This window comes from Seriola aureovittata, chromosome 5, assembly GCF_021018895.1.
Source record: "Seriola aureovittata isolate HTS-2021-v1 ecotype China chromosome 5, ASM2101889v1, whole genome shotgun sequence".
Lineage (NCBI taxonomy): Eukaryota > Metazoa > Chordata > Actinopteri > Carangiformes > Carangidae > Seriola > Seriola aureovittata.
The window spans coordinates 7,351,659-7,372,225 of record NC_079368.1 but is presented as its reverse complement, the minus strand read 5'-3'; the positions used below and the strand labels follow the sequence as shown (position 1 = coordinate 7,372,225).

At 42.7% G+C, this 20,567-nt stretch overlaps 1 protein-coding gene across 2 annotated transcripts; it reads left to right on the top strand.

Moving 5' to 3' along the window:
* The first annotated feature begins 162 nt into the window (after positions 1 to 162).
* Positions 163 to 20,132, top strand: LOC130169869 (paxillin-like). Of its 2 annotated transcripts, XM_056376906.1 has the most exons (14): positions 163 to 301; positions 10,547 to 10,755; positions 11,010 to 11,092; positions 11,185 to 11,324; positions 11,401 to 11,587; positions 12,498 to 12,612; positions 12,744 to 14,045; positions 15,309 to 15,575; positions 15,703 to 16,149; positions 16,303 to 16,464; positions 16,548 to 16,721; positions 16,807 to 16,888; positions 17,032 to 17,180; positions 17,793 to 20,132. In XM_056376906.1, the coding sequence occupies exons 1-14, from the start codon at positions 289 to 291 to the stop codon at positions 18,057 to 18,059; spliced, it is 3,597 nt and encodes a 1,198-aa protein (XP_056232881.1). In that variant the 5' UTR covers positions 163 to 288; the 3' UTR covers positions 18,060 to 20,132. The 2 variants fall into 2 exon arrangements, with proteins under 2 accessions (XP_056232881.1, XP_056232882.1); XM_056376907.1 differs by lacking the exons at positions 12,744 to 14,045; positions 15,309 to 15,575; positions 15,703 to 16,149.
* The last annotated feature ends 435 nt before the right edge of the window (positions 20,133 to 20,567 follow it).

Genomic DNA, 20,567 nt, shown 5'->3' with positions numbered 1-20,567 from the left:
ATCTATCTATCTATCTATCTATCTATCTATCTATCTAATCTATCGAATCCTATATTAATGTGTAGTTCCTACCTGTGGCCACTAGATACCGCTCATTACTGAGCCTCAGTCAGAGCGCGCGCTCAAGTGAAGTACACATGCACAAATCGCAGCGCGTTCACGAGAGCTATCCTGACCAACTTCCAGGAGGAGCAGTGGTGAAGTTCTGGGAGGAAAATTCAGACTTCGTAAACAGTCGAGAGGCTCACCGAACACAAAGCTGACACGGGCCACGACCAGGCAGCCACTATGGACGATTTAGGTAAGTTATGGAGTTGTTTTTACAAATCTCGGTGTTTTCCTACAGCGGTCAGTGAGGAGCGGAGAGCAGGGTGGAGGAGTTAACGTTAACGACGAGATTTTACGTTGAAAAGACACTTTCTGGCCCAGTGTAGTCACACAGCTCAGGAAAAGCGAGATAATTGTGTTACAGTGCAGTGGGACTGTGTGACACATTTCTCATTTTACCCACTTTGTTTTTTTTGTTTTTTTTATATATATAAGCAGCGTAGTAACTTAACGGCTGGACATGGTTAGCCTTCACCACTACCTCCTTTTAAACTCTCCTCCGTGTAGTAGGTGGATGTTTCTGATAATAACACCGTATCCTGCTCATTTAAATCAACCTGTTTTTATCAACATGCGTGCCAGAGGGAGGAGATATTTGGCTGACATTTTGACATCGAGCTTTAACATTACCTCCTCAACTTTTGCCCCCAGGCTATTCATTCCAGCTTTGAAGTGGTGGAGTCAACAGGCCTCCCCATTTAGACTGCTCAGTGCAGCACAATGTGAGCTCAGCCCTGGCTTGGCTGGCTTATAATGGATCTCCAGTCTGATGGAGCAGCCTTAACTGCTAGTGATACTTAATAACTGAACATACTCTCCCTTGGAAAGTCTTGATACGGGAGACAAAGGTGTCATTTGGACAGTAGAAAACGCTGAAATTGTACTTCTTGTTAAATACTGTACATAATGAGATGTGGGAGTCACAAGTTCAATTCAAGAGGGAAAAAAAACACTCAAAAGAAACCGAACATGGTCTCTCAGTATGTCAAAGGTGCTGATAACACTTGGTTGTAGGTAAAATAGTGGTATTTGTTGGTAGGGTCGTGACCTTGTGCTTATCCTGTTGATTTCTGCTACTTTAATGGATGGAGCTGCTACACAATTGCTTGGTTAACTGATGATTAATTTCACATTAATAAATTAGAAGTGTCTTCATATCATATGGTTCCAAGACACAAACTTAACTTCTGGCTACCAGCCACAGTGGCTACATATTAAAAATTAACAGTTGATTATTTATTTACTTGACACCATTTCTCAGTAGAACATGAAGCTCTGATTGGTCCAATGGTTATCTGTCAAAATGGCTGTCAAAGTAGATAAAGTTACTAGGTAAAAGCAGGTTTTTTTCCAGCACGTTGATGGTGCCTATTTTTGATGTTTCATTTCGTGTTAAAGTTACATTTACTACAAATGTGTGTCTGCTGATTGATGATAAAGTTGTTTTAGCCTCTCATATTATTTTTTGGGGAGTTATCATTTATTAAGCTCTATATATTGACTAATGCTAATTCAGAGCCCAGAGTAACTGGGTGATTTGTGTGATTTGTATGACGATCAGTCCAACACCCAAAGATATTCACCTGTCGCTGTTATAAACATGGAAAAACGGCAAACACTCACATCGAAGTAGTGATGTCTGGCATTTGTTCTTAATAAATGTCTGAAAAATTAATCAATAATCAAAATTGACACCATTATTTTTCTGTCGATTGAAAAATCATTAAAGTAACAAATTCTGTTGGCTTTTAAGATACTCTTATCACCCCCATGTCTATTACCAGCACTGATGACAATTAATTTATCCTGCTGGGGTAACTCCATGCAGTCAACTCCATCTATTTTTTTTGTGCCACTTTAACCAGCCTCCTCTTTGGTTCATTGGTCCTTGACCTTTGGCCCTGAACCTCTGAACTTCTAATTTTGTTGTTATAGTTTTCACCAGCTGGTCAGTTTGCTATATTTACCTTGCTAATTCAGAATAAATCACTTGTTTTGCCTGCCAGGTATCTGTAGGAGTGCTTCCATTGTCCTGAGCTCCCAAAGTAGAAAGGCAGTAGATTTGTGAATTGTTTAAGTGGAGAGACGATGGCCCACATTTTGAGCTTGGCCTGCTGTGAGAATACCTCCAGGGCACATTAGATGCTCTAGCTGCCATGGGCTAGTGAAAGGGCTGATTGTTGGTGGAGAGGGAGCCTGCAGCCCCACTGAAGTAGTGAGAACAGCAGGCTGAAGAAGGGGGCGAGGCTGCAGAGGAATGTCGAACATCACTCTGTATCAGGGTCTAAGGCCAAATACTCTCTGGGTCATGACTCACCTCCTACCACTACCACCAGAGGGAGGGCTGTCGGTTTCAGTCGGTTCTCCTCAAACACAAGTCCTCTGGTAATTGGAGACACGTAGAGATTGTAAAAAGGTCTTTGAGCTTTGAGCAAAACCATTAATTTTAAATGTCATTCAACTGCTCTGCTACCAAAATCTAAATATTATTGTACACATCATGTAGCTAACCCCTCCCATGTCCTCCCTAAATATGCAAGAACAAACCATGTTAAATATTTGTAAATACTTTATGACTGTGGACAACTGTACTTCCAGTAAATCCCCAGCTAACAAGCCCCCACAGGTCCTTGTCCTGAGGCTCACTGATGACTGACAGGTCTACATGGAGGTGTCTGGAAACCTGATCACACTCTACTCTTTCCGTCTTTAAATTGGTATCGATCTGCCCACGTTGGTTAGCACTCGAGGAAGGGAATTCCCTCAGCAAAGTGTGAGCAATCCTCCAGTCTCCACCTCTGAGTCACAGTTTTCCAGAGGTTTTCTCCAATCAGTCCAGGCCAGGTGGCAGCCAGGCCTGACTTCACTGTCGTTACCGCCCAGGGGGACAGGTCCTCACCCAGATGTGGCCCTGAAACCATATGTGACAGTGTCCTGTCTGTTTGCCTGTTTTGCTTCTGTGTTTCATGTTTGTGGGATAAGAAGCCGCCACTCGACTTTCTGTGAATTCCTCACGATCGTGTGAGATTCAAGCAGGCTGACCTCATTGGGCTGTGGACGCCCCGCTTCATGTCTGCAGGTTAACACAGAAGAAAATGGATTAGTGCAGCCTTGCGTTACACTGGAGGGTCATGACTAAAGGGAGAATAAGACTCGAGCATGCTATACTCCTTTTGATTGCGAAATCCCTCTGTTATCGACCTGGCGAAGTGGGCAACTACCCCAGGAGCCCCAGGTTCTCTGTGTGGCAGTTTGATTCACTGTGTATGTATTTGTTTAGCATCATTAAATCAAAATAGAAACAGAAATAAGGACCCAAAGGCACCTAACTTTGGGAACTCTTAGTTTGGGAACTCAAGTTAATCCAATACAGATCAAATCAGTTAGGTTAGTTTTCATAGTGTGACCAGAAAATTGCACAATGCAGCAACATACACAAAGCAAAAGAACTGACGCATATTGTTACACCCTTCATGATTTAGCTGTTTCCTTTACAGACTTTTATGTAGCTAGTAATTATTAGACGTCTGTATGTAAGTCGGCTTATACACACAGCTGTAGACAAATGTGGCTTAATCTTTTTTACTTTAATGAGATTGGCTCAGCAAGTAAAACATTGAAGAAGACGTACATTAAAGAAAGAATATTGCACAGTAGAGTTCAGTAACCTGCCAATGTACAAACATGCCTTATTCTTGCAACAACAACAAAAAACGCAGCAGAGAGCATCTAGGGGTCTGTCACAGCCAGGCCTAACAACCGCATGAGCCGCTCAGCTCAATTTTCACCCACACACAGGTCCATGTGTAGCTACAGGCGGTGGTTATGAGGGCTGAAACAGCAGCACCTGCTACACATACATGCCTTTTGTAAACAGGCAGCAGTCCTGTTAGATTTACTGTAACTATATCAGTTAATCACCTTGTAGAGGAAGGCCATATTCTCCAAGCAGAAGTGAAAGTTGGCTGTTGTAGAAGCAGCATGGTCTTAAATGTTTACAGCGTTTGCACAGCATACCAAAAGATCTTAGAAGGTCTTTAGTGGTTTCTGTGTCCCAGTGCGTCGGCAGCACAGAGTTAGTGTTACCAGACTAGCTATCATCACCCCATGAGAGCTGCAAGGTTAGTGCATACCGGCCCTAACCAGCGGGCTCGCCTGCTAGGCCAGAGGGAAGCTCGGGGCTGTAAATCAGTCTTGTTCCCGAGCTCCACACCCATCCTGTTCTGGGTCTGGGGAAGAGAAAGCTGCATGGCTGACCTCATCGCTTAGGCAACAGACCCTGCCCCACATCCTGAGGAAACAGAGGAGAAAAACAATGAGCAGAGTCAGTGTTGGAGTCCAGCTAACATTGGTAAAAGGGGGGCAGCTGTAGGCCTTCAAACTGTGATCCTGCTGCCACAACAGCGTTTTCACTACCAAGTGCAGTGTCTCGCATTGTTGCTTCAGTTGCAGCACTCGTCACTCTTTTCCTCCTGCCATGCTGTTTCCACACCTTCCTTGTTTCAGACCTTGTAACTTGGCTTAGAGAACAGTGCTGATTGTTTTCCTGACAGTTCTGGGTAATGTAGTAGGAATCTGAGTCCAAGCTGGATTTTTCTAACATTACCCAAGTAGGGGAACACTTAAGGACATGTTTAAAGAGCGGGGAGTTTCATGTCTTTCAGCAGGGCAGGAACTCTCACTTCTGTTTTCTAAACACTCAAGCTCCACTATCATGTGAAATGTAAATGTAAACTGTGAGAACTGTCAAGTGAAAACATTCTTCAACTATTGTGATACTCTGACTCTGTCAGTCACTTTTCAAGCGAAAGAAAAACACTACCAAAGATTTACTGGTTGCAGTTTCTCAAATGAAATGTACCAAATTATTAAGTGATTAATAGAAAAAAAAACTTTTCTTGATTAATGTTTATCAAGACCAGGGTCCCACATCACACACGAGGTATTTGCTATTAGATGTTTTATTACAGAAAATGTTTGAAACCCATGAACAACATATTCATACATTCTGTCATTGTGTTAGTTACAGTGTTAGTTATAGTGGAAATAAATGATTCCCCTTTTTGCTGGGGACACCCAGGAACCCACTCCCAACCCCAAGGACCCCTGGGGTTCCCGGACCCCACTTTGAGAACCACTGTTCTAGATTAATGAATATTGAAAGTAACTGTTAGTTGTAGCTCTAGAGTGTGTTTCATTCAGGCAAAGTTAATGTACAGCTGCTGATTTTTAGACAATATTTAACATGTTTGAGGATTGGATTCTTCTACTAAATGAGCAAATGGGTTTTGTAGAGAGACATGTTTAGATTTAGATAGTATGGTATTGGAAAAAATATAATTAAACAGAATATAATAAATATTGTATATAATAAAACAGAACAAAAAGATTACAGCCAAGCTACACCCAGCCCTATTGGTTATAAATCAGACTGGGTGGTGCAGACAACTGTCCTGTTCATCTATAGGTTATCTACATGTCTGGAGCATGGCTGGATGTTTCAGTGTTTTAGTACAGGACAACACAGCCTTTCTTTTTGGGTCTTCCTCATTCTACACAATTACACTCTCGTATGGCACAAAAGACCACTCACTGACATACAGTCCTCACACATGCATGGCTTTGAATGTGTCCACAGTGACTGGGTGTTACATCAGTCTTTAGACTTTCCCCTGTCATCTGATTTACTGGTCTGTGGGGAAGTGCTTTTATTTTGGTCCAGCGTTCTCTCGAGGGGGGTGTCATCTTTCGGATATGGGGCTGCTGAGCAGGGTATTTTTAGATATGTTTATTTTGAAGTAATCACCCCAAGATGCTTCTGTCTTTCTGATAGTATGCTATTACACTCATTCATCCTTTGTCTGTGTGGGCCTGTGTGTTATACTGTACTGTACCATTTTTAAGCTCTAAGGCTTATCATTTATTTGAATATTCCTCTCTTGGTGCATTTTTTAATCTGTTTCTCATTTTCTCTCATTCACTCACATTCTCTGTCTCTGTGCCCCTGGTTTCTACCCAGCCCCCTGGCATCTCACCCCCTCTCCCTGGCCCCTGCCTGTCTTGTTTGATATAAATATCGTGTCGGGTTGTCCTGATGGGGTAGGGTTTCGCTGTGGGGCTGTGGCCGGTTCTGCTCTTTTGCTCCCTGGCTATAAACAGGTGAGCTGTGGACCCAGCGTTGCCCACATGTTAATAGAAGAGATTAGATGGCTCCGGTTCCTTCCCTGCCGGCCTGTCTGCGCTGTACTCCATGCTCTGTGGGAAATGTGCAGTAAAAACATTGACATCTCCCTTATCCTGGTATTCAAAGCATGCTGTAGTTAGTGGAATGGGTCCTGTAATTGTCAACACATTATTTTCATTTTCTGGACTGACAGATAGGGTTTTGTATCCGAGCACATTCCTCACCGGCTCTCTACCTTGAGTCCTGCGGTACTGGAGGAATGTGTGTTCTGCTTGAGTAGATTTTATTACAAAGCATCATTTTGATTCCCGGAGCGGACAGAGGAATGTGAGGAATTCCCCATGCACCTTCGCTCCCATCTGATAAACACTGCAGGACCGTGGCAGGGCCTTGAGTGAGGAGGGGGTGTGCACAGGCAGGACTGTACATGTACCCACTGCCACAAGAATGTACAGTATCCACATAACTCCAGACTTGTTTGTTGAACATAATGGAGATTAGTTACCACAGTGTGACCACAGATGGATCCTATGACAGAGTTAGCTACTGTTTAAGTAAATCGTATATTGTTTGACTGGGATTGATGAATTCATCTTGAATTATTAGTCCCAGTCATGTCCTTTTTGATGACAACTTTATTCCTCCAGACCCTGCACAATGGACTATTGAGTCAGGATGCTGTTAGAGTAGAATTGGACTTTGTCCATCGCGGCTTCTACCCCCTGTCTGGAATGGAAAAGATTAGCTTGTCACTTGGCTTACAGTGCATGTTTGCATTCTTAATGCTTCTAACTCTTCTTGGACCAAACTCGTCCGAGGCTGGCGAAAGCCTGGTGTCCGTCCTCTTGCCCGATTCAATGCTGCCCTCCTCAGGGACATAAGGGAAGCAAGAAAATTTCAGTAGCATCTTCATTTTCCTCTTTTTATGACCTGCAGCAAATGATATCAAAGAAATGCACTTGATGGTCACTGAGAAGTGTGTGTGTGTGTGTGTGTGTGTGTGTGCGTGTGTGTGTGTGTGTGTGTGTGTGTTTAATGGAGGCTGCTCTGTAAAAGGCTACAAAAGGATGTGAGCTGGAAATTTTGGATTTAGTAATTATACTTTTCTGGTGCTAAATTTAAACAGGTCTGACTGTGTTACTGGTCTCTGCTAATGCCCGGTTTTGGTCTTTCTTTATCCTGATATAGAAATAGCAAAAACCATACTTGTGCATCTCCCACTGTGATTAATTTGCCGTCCATGTTAGGGCTGCGACTGATGATTATTTTTATTGTTGATTAATCTGTTGATTATTTTCTCTTTTGTTTTAATGTGAAATACAAGTGAAAAATCACAAAATTTCACAGTTTCCTAAAGCCCAAATATGAGACCTTTTGAATAACTTGTTTTCACTATCACATAAGAAAAGCAGAATATACTGGAGAATGTTTGGTTAGTTGAGGTAGTTGCAATTTTCTGTTTGACTAATTAATTAATTGATTAAATGTTTTACCTCTCATCCTCATCTTCTTTGAAGCCCTTATATGTAGGACATGGACACCAAGAACGAAGGGCTAAAAGTAATTGAAACAATTTAACAATTGTCACTGGGACTGATCTGTTTTTCTACAAAAGAAAAACTTGCTGTAGTCACATAAAAAAATCTGTCCTTAGGGGCCTTAAAACCTACTGTAGTTTTATTACCCACCAAGGAATGAATGCAGGCTTCATGCATTTGCCATCATAGTTTGATTTAAACAATGAATCTAGCCGTGATGCATGTCCCCTGTGGAGATCTTTTCTGGACTTGATGGGCCTCGGCCTGACTCACAGATGTGTACTATCAGCAGGTGGGAGGGGGTATAATGAGTGCAAAGACTCTATTACAGAGGGAGTCTCAAAAACTTGGCTCCATCTCCAAATGTTTTGGAAGGTCTCAGGCAGTACGGCCGTCCCCTCTGTCAAGGCCACAGAGAACTTTCTAGGAATACATTACCATAATTAGTCAGTTTTGGGCCATTTTCTAAACATTTGACAAGTTTTAAGAGCAGCTCCAAGCAAAATGTGAATCTTAATCTAAATCCTTCACTTTGTTTTAAATGAGTTACCTTTGTCCAAAACCAGTTGTGGTATTTTTCTATATGGAGTCTTTGTTTTATGAGCAACAAAGTCGACTTCAGTAAGACCTTGTTTAGCATGTCAGCACCAGGTGCAGATTATTTTGAGCTGGTCATGATATTTCAGCACATTTGCACAGACATGGGCTACTTACTGAGCTTACCGCTTTAAATAGGCTTGTGCTCCCATGTGGTTTATGTCAAACTTCATGGCTAAAACATTTAGCTTCTGGGCTAGGATCTCCCTTTGCACTGAAGACGATGATGAAGAGACGTGACTGAATATAGTGGAATTCACCACTTCATCTAACATCTAACCTTTTAAACTTATCCTAGTTGATTTAACCTTTGTCACAAGTTTTCTACTTTAGGTTTGACATAACAGCCGAAATTATATATACTCTGTAAATGGGAATTTGTGGACAAGAAGGCACTAATGAATTAGACTTCCACTGTTACTAGATACAGCGCCACTGAAAGGATACTGTTGTTGAAAGGATACTGTAACCCATGTTTGGCCCTCAAACCACTCCCCCCTCCCCTCAGTAGACTGGCAGCATGTTGCTCACACTATCTTTGTCTGCTGACTGCTTCACACACACACACACACACACACACAAACACACACGCACACACACACACATATGCACATACACCTAACCCTAACTGGAGGATATTACAGGTACAGCAAGTGGAAAAAATAATGTGAGTACAGATACTGGACTTTTTAATGATTTAAAAGCTAAATATTTGTGATGCTCGATCACTGTGACCTGACAGTTTTTGTCTGTTATATTAGATGTTGTCTTTTATTTACTTATTATAAGATTAAATTGTAAAGGCTTTGTTGTTTGGTCTTTTAATGGGAACAGCTATAGACCTTATACCATGCCTGACTTGATTTTACACAGCTGATTGTGAGTAGTGTGGAGGCAGTGTCTGCCATGAGTCTGTACGTAACTTTAATCAACTTTACATGAAGTTTTGAGTTAAATATTTACTTTTATGCAACTTTGTTTGAATTAATGGTGGAGTATTTGGAGAAGTAGAATTATTTAAACAACAGTATGACATAAATAATGATATTTTATTCCATTTATATACTTGTTTCTTCAAACAACTCCAAGGCGGGAGAGGAAATAAGTTTTCATCCATGAACAAATTCCAAATTTAGAGGAAAACGTTGTACTACATAGACTGTATTTTAGAGGTGGCGGAAGTGTTATTTATTTGGACATTTTTTCACTTTTCAACAAGCTTAAATGTGCAGTGCTTCCTTGAGACGGACTGTCACAGGTCCAAGCCTGTGTAGTGTAGGATTATGCAGCCAGTGATTGCGGTCTATTCTGGACAGGCTGAGGATGGATGGATTGTGTGATGTAAGAGTCTATTTTGTTCCTGCGTTCCTCCGAACACTCAGCAGGGCAACGCTGTGCCCCCTTAGCCCTGGACAGGATTCAGAAACACTGTCTGCCTGTCTGCTTCTTTGTTCCTATCAGTCTGGCTTGTTAAGTTCACACTGGTTCTCATAAAACACAGGCCGGTCACAGACATTTAAACATGACTCACAGAGGTATAACATACTGAAAATGACACATCGAGCTCATTGACAGGTAGATGTCATTTTCAGCAGGCTTGTATTTATAGTGTGGACTGATGGAAAAAGTATGTTGGGGATTTCAGTGGGATATTTTATGAAGGCCTAAAAGGTTTAGGAATGTAAGTTGGGCTCAGTGATCAGTGGTACTTTTCCAGTCTGTGATGGTGACTGGGCCTAACCTTATCGTTGGGAGATACATGCTGAGGAGAAATCTTTTTTTGGAATGAGAAACTGTGTCCGACTCTCCCCGACTGACTGTTCACAGCATGACACCACAGTCAGCGGTCGCCTCAGAGCCCAACAATCCCCGTACAGAATTAAATGGTCTCCAGACCAACCATGCTTGCAGGTTGAGACATACAGCAAAAACAGTTCAGGAATGTTTGTATTACTGTGTCTAATTTTGAAAAGACTGTTATTTAAAGGAAAGTAAGACATTTTCTAATCAACTGTAAAAGCAAATACAAAGATTTTATGGGCCAGCACCACTGTATTTGGACATTATGTATGATTTACTTACAACCAACCCAATCAAATACAAACATCATACCTTTCAGACGCTTTGCTGGCGGACCTGGAATCAACTACGTCCCACATCTCAAAGCGACCGGTATTCTTGCCTGACGAGACCCCCTACTCCATCCCCACCGGAGGACACTCATACCAGGATGTGTCAGTTCCACCTCCAGTCCCTCCTCCACCCTCAGCCGAGGCGCTGAACGGCTCCCTGGTAGATCAGCCGGACTCCCACCACTCCTCTCAGCAGGTAAGTCACGTTAGATCACTGTAGTGTGATCATGTACAAAACTCATTAACTGATGATTTTTTGTTGAAGCTCTTCAACAAACTGATTTATAGACTGTTTACCAAGCAACAGAAAGTACAAGAATGCTACACAGCATGTTAGATATAGTAAATTAATGAAAGATGTATACATAATAAGATTTGTGCTCCTGGTAATGTCAAATTAAAAGCCAAGTAAAAATTTTTCAGTATGTCTGACTGATGTATCCTTTGCAGTCATTAGGTTCAGCGCAGAAGAGCTGGTCTAGGGACAGTAGCAGCTCTCCGTTGTCTCACATTGAGGAGGACCACGTCTACAGGTAGCCTGCCACACACCTGCGATGTTGTGGGTATAATGTTGAGCTTATCACGAGTTGTGATGGACAGTTTTCTCTTTACGTCTCCTCGTCAGTTTTCCAAACAAACAGAAGTCCTCGGACTCATCAACAGCAGCCATGACCTCTGCCCTGGGCAGTAACCTCTCAGAGCTCGACAGGCTGCTGCTGGAACTTAACGCAGTGCAACAAAGCTCCCCTTCATTCCCCACAACAGGTAGACACAAAGCCTTCAGCTTTATCAGTTTTGTTTGTGGTGAGCAGAATGAGTTGTACTGCTAATGTGTCCGCAGAGGAGGCAGCTCCGCCCTTACCTTCCTGCAGCATCACCCACTATGAGAATGGCGGCGGCCCTGACATCATGGTGAGCCCTCCGCCTCAGGAGAAACCCAAGAGGAACGGAACAGAACGGTTAGACGAAACCCGACCAACTGTGGAGAGTCTGCTGGACGAGCTGGAGGGCTCAGTGCCTTCACCCAGGTACAGACAGTCTACCCCCCACAACTTCTCTCTAGCTTATGACACTCATTAAGCTGAAAAACAACCAGATGAGAGGGTGAAAGTTCTGCTGTCATAATACACTCAGATAAATGTATTACAGATTTTGACCAAATGTTCATTACGTTGATTTATTTCTTTAAGATTGCTTCAGTTGCACTTTGTTGCATTTGGTTTTATAAACACACACCTGTAAACACACCTCCACATCAGCCAAGCCCGAAAATGTTCCTGCGATATTTTGAGTTGCTTCCAATTTTTGCTATTTCCACTCAGATTTCTTTGTGTGCCAACTGAAAAGAGGTTGATGGAAACATTTAAATTAGGGAACACTGTTTGGATCATATTTCCTCAAAACCGTTCGTACTGTTGCACTCATGTTTCCACGCAAAAAGTGGAAGTAGTTGTGTGAAGAATGAAAGAGAAGTTCAAATGCTACCTGCTCCTACCTATGTCTGCATGCCTGGCCGCAAACTCTACAGTGCTGATGTCTTATGATAACTTCTCTCTCAGCACATGGTTTAACAAGACCGTGTAAACAGATTGACAGTGGCATGAAAATGGTGCCTGGTTTGTTTTGTTTGACTTTGTGATGTTTGTTTTTTGGGATTAGGAAAACGAGATATCTCCTCTCACACAGACAGAACATAAATGCATGCTGCCAGTCAGTTAGCCTGTCAGCTGTCGTCTCTGTTAAATTGCAAATTATAATAGAAAATGTGAAGCTTGTTCTCTGTGGTGTGGCTGTGGTGTGTTCGAGCTCTGAGCTATACTTTTGCCGTAGGGTCAGAGGGAATCTCGTGGGGAACAATAGATGTTTTGACTTCTGCTGTTAGTAAGGTTTCAACATTTGCATGTAAATACAGATCATTTTATAATTTGTATTTTCCAGCCCCCCTGCTTGCCACAGCGATTTGGACACCCCCTCTCAGCAACAAGCCAGAATTTCAGCTTCCTGTGCCACGAGAGAGTTAGATGAGCTGATGGCCTCTCTGTCTGACTTCAAGGTAAATAGCAGAAGGAGTAAATACTGGAAGAGCTTCATTGATCAACAAAGTCAAGCTAGGGGATCTGTCATTTTCCCTGTAATTTCCCTCTCCTCTTCCTCTGCTTACTCTCTCATTTTTCTGTTCTCCAGCCCAGTTCTTTGGGCTCTCTGCTGGACCCAGCAGGAGCATCTTCCAGCTCCCCTCATCCTCCAGTCTCTTCCTCCGTCACCCCAGTGGCTTCTCCTTTTCCTAGTCTGTCCCACCCGTCTGCCTGTGCCTCTCCTCTCTTCTCTTTGCCTACTGGTCTAGAGCTGCATATAGACGAGGATGGAGGAGACGGTGGGGTGTCGATGTCCCATTCGAACCGCCTCGCTCCCCACAGTCCTATATCCTCACTTTCTGCAGCCAGTGATCTAGACCTGGACTCTATCATAGACGTCTCTGCCACCATGCTGTCATCCCAAACCAAGTCTCTGCTAGTCCTCTCTCAGTCCGCTTCTTCTAGTTCCAACCTGATGAGAAATAGCCCAAGTCCTTCCAATACCACCACCACCCCCTCACTTACTTCAGTTAACACTGTCCTGGACCACAAGTCCTCCAAGTGCTCCACTCCGTCTGTAGAACGGGTCTCGCCCTCAAATACTGTTGGTAAATTCTCTTGTGCTCCTGAGACCGGGAGCAAGGGCTTTGCTTCTTTTCATGACCTTGATTTGAATTTCTCCTCTCCACCTCCATCAAAAAACCTCACCCCTCCTCTCTCAGCGCCAAAGACTCCTTCACCCCTCCCTGTCGCTCTCTCTGTATCTCCACCTTCTGCACACGCTTCCCTAAAAGCATCTTCACCATCTCCAGTCTCTTCACTGGTGTCCCCCTCTCCACTGGCCTTCACGGCCCCCAGTAGACAGTTGTTAGAGGCGGCACCCACAACCCAGAGAGCCAGCCCCTTCACTGAGCAGCAACCCCCCATGGCTGGGCCTTCCCTGGATGAGGCACTAGACAAGCTGCTAGCAATGGGTTTTTCCCAGAATCACTCAGCAGCACATGTGGAAGAACCACAGCTGAACATGGATGCACAGTGTCTGGGAAGAGGAATGCAGGAGCTGCACGAGGAACTCATCCTGCCCATGGACAGAAACAGTGTGCAGCCAGACACTTTCACCAGTGCCACCAACACCATCACAGACGACTCAGTGGATGGAGGCACTGATGGAAATGGAGATCTGGACTGGGCTGATGAGGAGCTGTCTGTGTCCTTCCATGACGGACTGGATGGCACCATGACGCCTTACACTGAGAGGCCATACACAGATGGCAGCATGACACCGATGACAGAGGCCAGCTGGATGGATGAGTCCATGACCCCATCTACATGCCCCGGGACCCCTGACGTTGCCCTGGACCTGCCCATGCTGCAGACTCCAAATATAGACAGAGTGTCTGCATCCGGACATGTATGCATCTCCTCTCCTGCTCGACACATGCTGCACTTGTTTTCTTCACATTTAGCTTTGATTTTTGTTCTTGCTTGTGAGATTGATGCTTCGACACAAGCTCTAGTGTCTGCTACACCACTCTTCGCTCAGAGGGTTTCTTTCATGTGTTTTCTTGAAAACCTGAAAACATGAAATATTTATTCAGTACTTTACTCATCAAGACTATTTTAGAAGTATTTTTGTGGACAGAGGAGAGATGTGAAGTGACTGGGAACAAGGAGACAGAGAGGGGGAAGTCACTAATGGTCACTAATGGTCATTTTAACACAGAAAAGACCATGATTGCTGTGTTTACATTTCATATCATCTCTTAAATCTTGGTTAGCACTCTCAAGTATAGGTGGAACAATTAGTCAGTTAACTTATTTTTTGATTGACTGAAAAGAAATCAACAATTTTGATAATCAGTTAAGCCTTTAAGTTATTTAATCAAGCGTATATTTCAAATATTCACATTTTTCAGTTCCTCATATATTAAATGTTGCAGCTTTTCTATGTTTTATATTGTTTTAAGTTGCATATCTTTGAGTTATAGACTATTGGTCACATAAAACGCCACATATTTGTTTCACCTTGCATAGACTACATGGCTTATTGATTAATCAGATGAGGTGCTCTGATTTCACTGTCCAGCTCAGTATTAGATACTCCTTTGACTGGGCAAAAACTATAGAGAAAAAACAGTATTATGTTTGAGCTTTGCATAATGTAAGATGAAAGAAACCCTCTTTGAGAAAATACATTGTCAGATAGAAGCTTGTGGAATAGACGTTAACTTGAAAAGGGAAGTGGCTCTTTCTAATCAGGAGTTTTTTTTTTTTATGCTGCACTTTATAAATAACTCACTGATTTCCAGTTTCAGTACTCAGCATGTTTACACATGTAAACCACAGTCCTTTTCACCTGCTGCACCAGTTTTGTGTGGAAGGAACCGAATGTGACCTCTGACCTGTGTTGTGAAGTTGGAGTGGTTGCTGAGAGACTGAGAAGGCTGGGGGTGGGGGGTTCCTGGGTCAGAGTTTTGAAAGCATCAGACATAAGCATGCAAGAAGAGCATGAAGTGTGACTCTAAGCCCACTGACCACTGCTTCCCGGCCCATCGGTGATATGAAAATCATAATCTGTGTGACTCACCTGCTGCTACAGAGCTCTGCTATAACTGCTTCAGCTGCTTTATGATTGGTGTGGACATATGATAAGTTGCTCATCATTCCACCTCAGATAAAATCAGTGATTAGGCGCACCAAGGAGACTCCCAACGTACATCCCATGTACAGAGATGGTCTCCTGCGCAGGAAGATGGGACCCATCATTGTAAACAAGAACAGTTCTCAGGACCGCCTCATAGAAGAGCTTCAGGGAAAGCTCGGGATCGGCCGCTCAGAGCGGCGGCGTAAGCAGTCTGATGACTGGCTGACCGAGGGTGTCGTCGTCAGTTCCAAACCCCAGCGTTTCCGTCCTGATGGGGCCTGCAGTGAGGTCGACAAGGTTGGCTTTAGTGTGCTGAGCAGTTTTCCCAAATATTTTTCTCCCCAATTAATTCACCCTTCGTTTTCTGCACATTCTCCTCCGTGTGTCTGCTTCCTTTTCTCTGTTTTTCTCTCCTCTTCCTCAGATCATAATTCCCCCAGAGTCGCCTGTCCCCGTAAGGAAGGTGCTCCCACCTCTCTCTCCCCCAGCCCCTCGTCGCCCTCCTAATGTAGAAGAACCTAAGCGGCCACTGGTTGTACAGCATCCCCTCATTCCTATACCACCACCACCACCACCACCTCCTCCTCCACCACCTCCCTCTCCCCCTCCCCCTCCCTCTCCCCCTCCACAACATCCACGCATCCATGAACCAGTTCACGCTCCACCTCGGCAGATTATAAAAGCTTCACATCCACCACCACCACCACCCCTACCTCAGGAACCTCCCGCCCCTAAACCAGAACCCCCTCCTCCTGCTCTTACAATCCCGACACAACCTCCACCAGTGGAGCCAGTGATACCAGTTGCACCCAAAGTCCTGGTGTCTGTAGGCTGCCAAACAGAGTATGACCCTATCTTCCCTCCGATGCAGGCATGAACCCCTGTCTCTTATCCTTTCTGTTTTTCACACTGAGAAGAAGCATACTGTGATCATTATTTATCTTAGTAACCTCAGACTTTGCATTTCTCCCGTTTCGTTGTCGTTTAGAAATACATAACTGTTTTCATAATTGACCCATTTCAGATTATGGCCCAAGGTAAGGGTGGTGTTCCTGGTGGGCCCCCAACACAGGTCAACAAGCTGGACAACATGCTTGGTAGCCTGCAGTCTGACCTCAACAAACTGGGTGTGCAGACAGTAGCTAAAGGAGTGTGCGGTGCCTGCTGTAAGCCAATCGTAGGACAGGTCAGGTGGTTTTATTAAGGTAATATATCTCGAATAAAAAAGTAGATTTTGCATATTAAAAGTCCACTATTCTGCTTGTGTAGGTGGTGACTGCCATGGGCCGCACATGGCACCCTGAACACTTTGTGTGCACACACTGTCAAGAGGAGATCGGTTCCAGGAACTTCTTTGAGCGTGACGGACAGCCTTACTGTGAGAAAGATTACCACAACCTGTTCTCCCCACGGTGCTACTACTGCAACGGGCCCATACTGGATGTGAGTCACTGCTGTTTACATGTGTGTGATCGTGTATATTGGAGTTCACAGTCAGCCACCAATGAATGTTGTCGTGTCTGTACAGAAAGTTGTGACGGCGCTGGACAGGACATGGCATCCTGAACACTTCTTCTGTGCTCAGTGTGGATCCTTCTTTGGCCCAGAGGGTACTGTGCTTTGATTTCTTCATCACTATGACTTGTATTTATACTTGAAATTGTGCACTCCATAATCATCATACTTGATTTATAATTTGTTTACATTATGGATTGTATAACATCTGTTGTTTGTTTCTGTTTTTCCTGTGAAGGTTTTCATGAGAAGGATGGAAAAGCTTATTGCAGGAAGGATTACTTTGACATGTTTGCACCGAAATGTGGAGGCTGTGCCAGAGCCATTCTGGAGAATTACATCTCAGCACTGAACTGTCTTTGGCATCCTGAGTGTTTTGTGTGCAGGGTCTGTAAAACTGGTGTTTTTATTGAACATTCGTATTGTCTTCCTGTCGACCATGCAACTTTTGTCCTCATGGGTCAAAATTGACCTGATCTGTTTTAAGTAGTATAAAGTATAAAATTATTACCCAATAATTGCATTACACCTTTTCAGTCGACTTCATTCCAACTCAATACTGTGACATTTCCACCTTCTTTTGGAATTTGATGGTAAATAAACCTAATTTACATAAAAATATATTGTGTTTTTTAGCTTAAAAAAAACCAACAAAATCTTGAATTATTTTGACTATAGTTACAATCAGAGGAACATATGTTGATGGATTATCACAGACAGGTACATGTCAGTTTAATCAGGATACTATTTTGAAACCATTTTAGTAGTGTGACCCATTGTAGTGGCCGGGTCAAATTTGACCCAGGAAGACCACAGATGCTATAAATTTGAATAAAACGCCCAAAATCCAGCCAGATTTCTGATATAAAAACATTTGAAAGCAGGAAGGTTAATGCACCTGAGCTTGCCTAACACTGTATAGATAATATGACTCAACAAGATACTGTAATAAGAGTAAAGTATGGGAATGACACCATCTTCCTCTGTCTGTGCCTACAGGAGTGCTTTACCCCGTTTGTGAATGGAAGTTTCTTCGAGCACGATGGCCAGCCCTACTGTGAAGTGCACTACCACGAGCGCCGTGGCTCCCTCTGCTCCGGCTGTCAGAAGCCCATCACTGGTCGCTGCATCACAGCCATGTCCAAGAAGTTCCACCCGGAGCACTTTGTCTGCGCCTTCTGCCTGAAGCAACTCAACAAAGGCACCTTTAAAGAACAAAACGACAAACCCTACTGCCACGGCTGCTTCATCAAGCTGTTCAGTTAGGGAGAGCATTTGGCAGCATCACATACTGTGTGTGTCAGGGCTTGGATCAGTATCTAAAGCATCTTTAGCACAGGTAGGGTGAGAATGGATCGTGTTTGTATCAAAGAAAGTTGTCTGTTTTTTATTGATGACATTGGAAGTGTGTATGGATCAGGTATGTGCATGAGGCCGAAGCACCACACTGTCTCTGCCAGACTAAAATACTTTTGCTGTGTCCTTCAGATATGTGGAAAACCTTTTTTAGACTGACAGCCATTTATTTTTGAAGTTTTTATGGGTTTGAATTGGAGTATAGGCCTCAGATTGATGCAGACGTGCTCAGTATTTAAAGGACATTGAGATTTTTCAGAACATGAAAAAGTGACTTTAGAGAGGTTTTACAGATCAACACTGATGTGCAGAAGACATCATTTTCACCCAGTCTCCTTTAGATGTGTTGGACATTTTCCACAGGCAAAGAGTTGTCATTTGTTTTTGTAACTCTCACAACATTGTTTTTTCAAGTCTTTTTAGTTGTTTTTTTTTCTTTATCTTACTGATCACTGTAGAAATCCATAAAATACTAGAGTGTTTGACATTGTTGCTCACTGGTTGAGTGTGTAATTTTAAAAACCATTAAAAAAAGAGAAATGTAAAAATCTGAAAACCATAACAGGGAACAGGTGACCTGTTGTTTTTAGCATTACAATGTGACCTGTCTTTACTGATGAGCTTTTAGATAATTTTTTCATGATATTAAGTTGGAAAGTGCAGATGGATAAAAAAAAATGGTCTGAGTCAGCGTTGACAATTATTTTGTATGTGTGAAATTGATTGTAGTGTCACTTATTCAGCCTAAGAAAACGCCCTTATCTGAAGATTTTAAGTGTTGATACTAGAGTGTTACAAAGTTGAGTTTCTATTATAAATGAATCAAGAAGTGAGAATCAGTCAGTTTTACAGTCTCTAACGTCAGAATCTCAATCACACTTATTTTTTTAGCCAAAGGCAAACCATGCATGGGTGAATATTTTACAGTGATTGTCAATGAAACAATTCAATATGAAGCCATCCACCAGAAGCTGCAGTATTTACTCTCAATTACATGTTTGAATAAACCTCACGTTTTTGTGCTGCCAAATCATTCCTTATTTTTTCACTGTAGAAAAGAGAAAAACAATCTGAAAAGGGTTTGTTGCAGTTGTCTCATACAGCGAAGTGGAGCCTCACAAAGATATTGGGATAATATTGTGCATCTCTTATACTACCATGACTGACTGTGAGTGCATCTTCAGAAGTGTTTTTGTAAATATCCAATGCAGCTACGCCATAAGCTTAACGTTTAATAACCACTCATTGGAAGAGGGAGAGGGCTGGTGAGAAGGCAAAGCAAAGATACTTTGATATTTTTGGTGTCATTACTGTATTGAGAAGCTGATGAATGTTCACTGTTTTGAAAGAAGTAGTACATAATGCAAGAAAATGTGTAAATGTGCCTGTGATACTTCAGTAACTCTATGCAACTGTGGATTAACAACTTTGTATTTCAGCATCTTTCTTACATAACAGTCCGTCTGTGCCATTTTATCAGTACCTTGTCTAATAACACTGGCAAATTCAGCAAAATACTGAGAACAGGTCAATAGTCCACAGTTATTCATGTTATTAGTCTGTGAGTCCACTGAGAAATGTAGGCTGTTAAAATGAGAGCCTGGTGGTCTGTCAGAGTGAATGGTAGGACTAAGATGACTCTTCCCTCAGCATCTGAGTAGCATCTACTGTATGACCACCAGGTTGGGTCTGTACATGGTTTAATCGTGACATGCAGCAGATTTATCGGGCCTTTTGTCTTGTTCAGGGAATTCTAGAGCCTTAAATCTTTTCTCACTCTATTTAAGAGATCATGTAACAGTTGTCTTTTTGAATCAATTTAGTAGAGTGTTATTTAACCAAAGCCATACCTTCTTTGAATTTTTTTTTTTTTTGTCTGTTCACTTTTTCTTTTCTTTTCACTTCGAATGTCAATAGTTATGAATAGTGAGATTCCTCACCTCTAATCTGATTACGCAAATAAATTCTGTTTTGTTATCAAAATGCTTTCCAGAGGCTTCATTTGTGCTTATACTGTCACTCGGTGCACTTAAGCTTCAGTAAACACAACAAATATGAGTCCAACTCTGCAAGGCCTCCTTCCATGATCAGATTATGTAAAAGGCCCCCTCACCCCTCCTACGGAGGAGCAAGACACCCAGCCTGGAAGTTGACAAGGCTGCTGTTGTTCGTAGTTTTGTGACTGTAGTAATTATGTAGTTGCTTTGCATGTATTTGTTGTTTTGCATGTCTTTGCAGTCGTTTAGTGTCTGTCTGCAGTTCTTTCATGTCTGTTTGTGGTCAATTTGTGTTTCTTTGTCATTTTGAAGTAGTTTTGCATGTCTTTGTTTATTTTGCATCTCTTTGTAGATGTTTCGCATCTTTTTGTCAAGTAGTTATGTGCGTCTTTGTTGTTGTTTTGTGACTGTTTGTAATCAT

Bases quoted from the DNA above. Each gene is read 5' to 3' on its own strand.
- LOC130169869 (XM_056376906.1), top strand. The intron at 11,093-11,184 runs GTAGCCTGCCAC...TCTCCTCGTCAG, and splicing joins GAGGAGGACCACGTCTACAG to TTTTCCAAACAAACAGAAGT. The intron at 16,889-17,031 runs GTACTGTGCTTT...TTTCCTGTGAAG, and splicing joins ATCCTTCTTTGGCCCAGAGG to GTTTTCATGAGAAGGATGGA.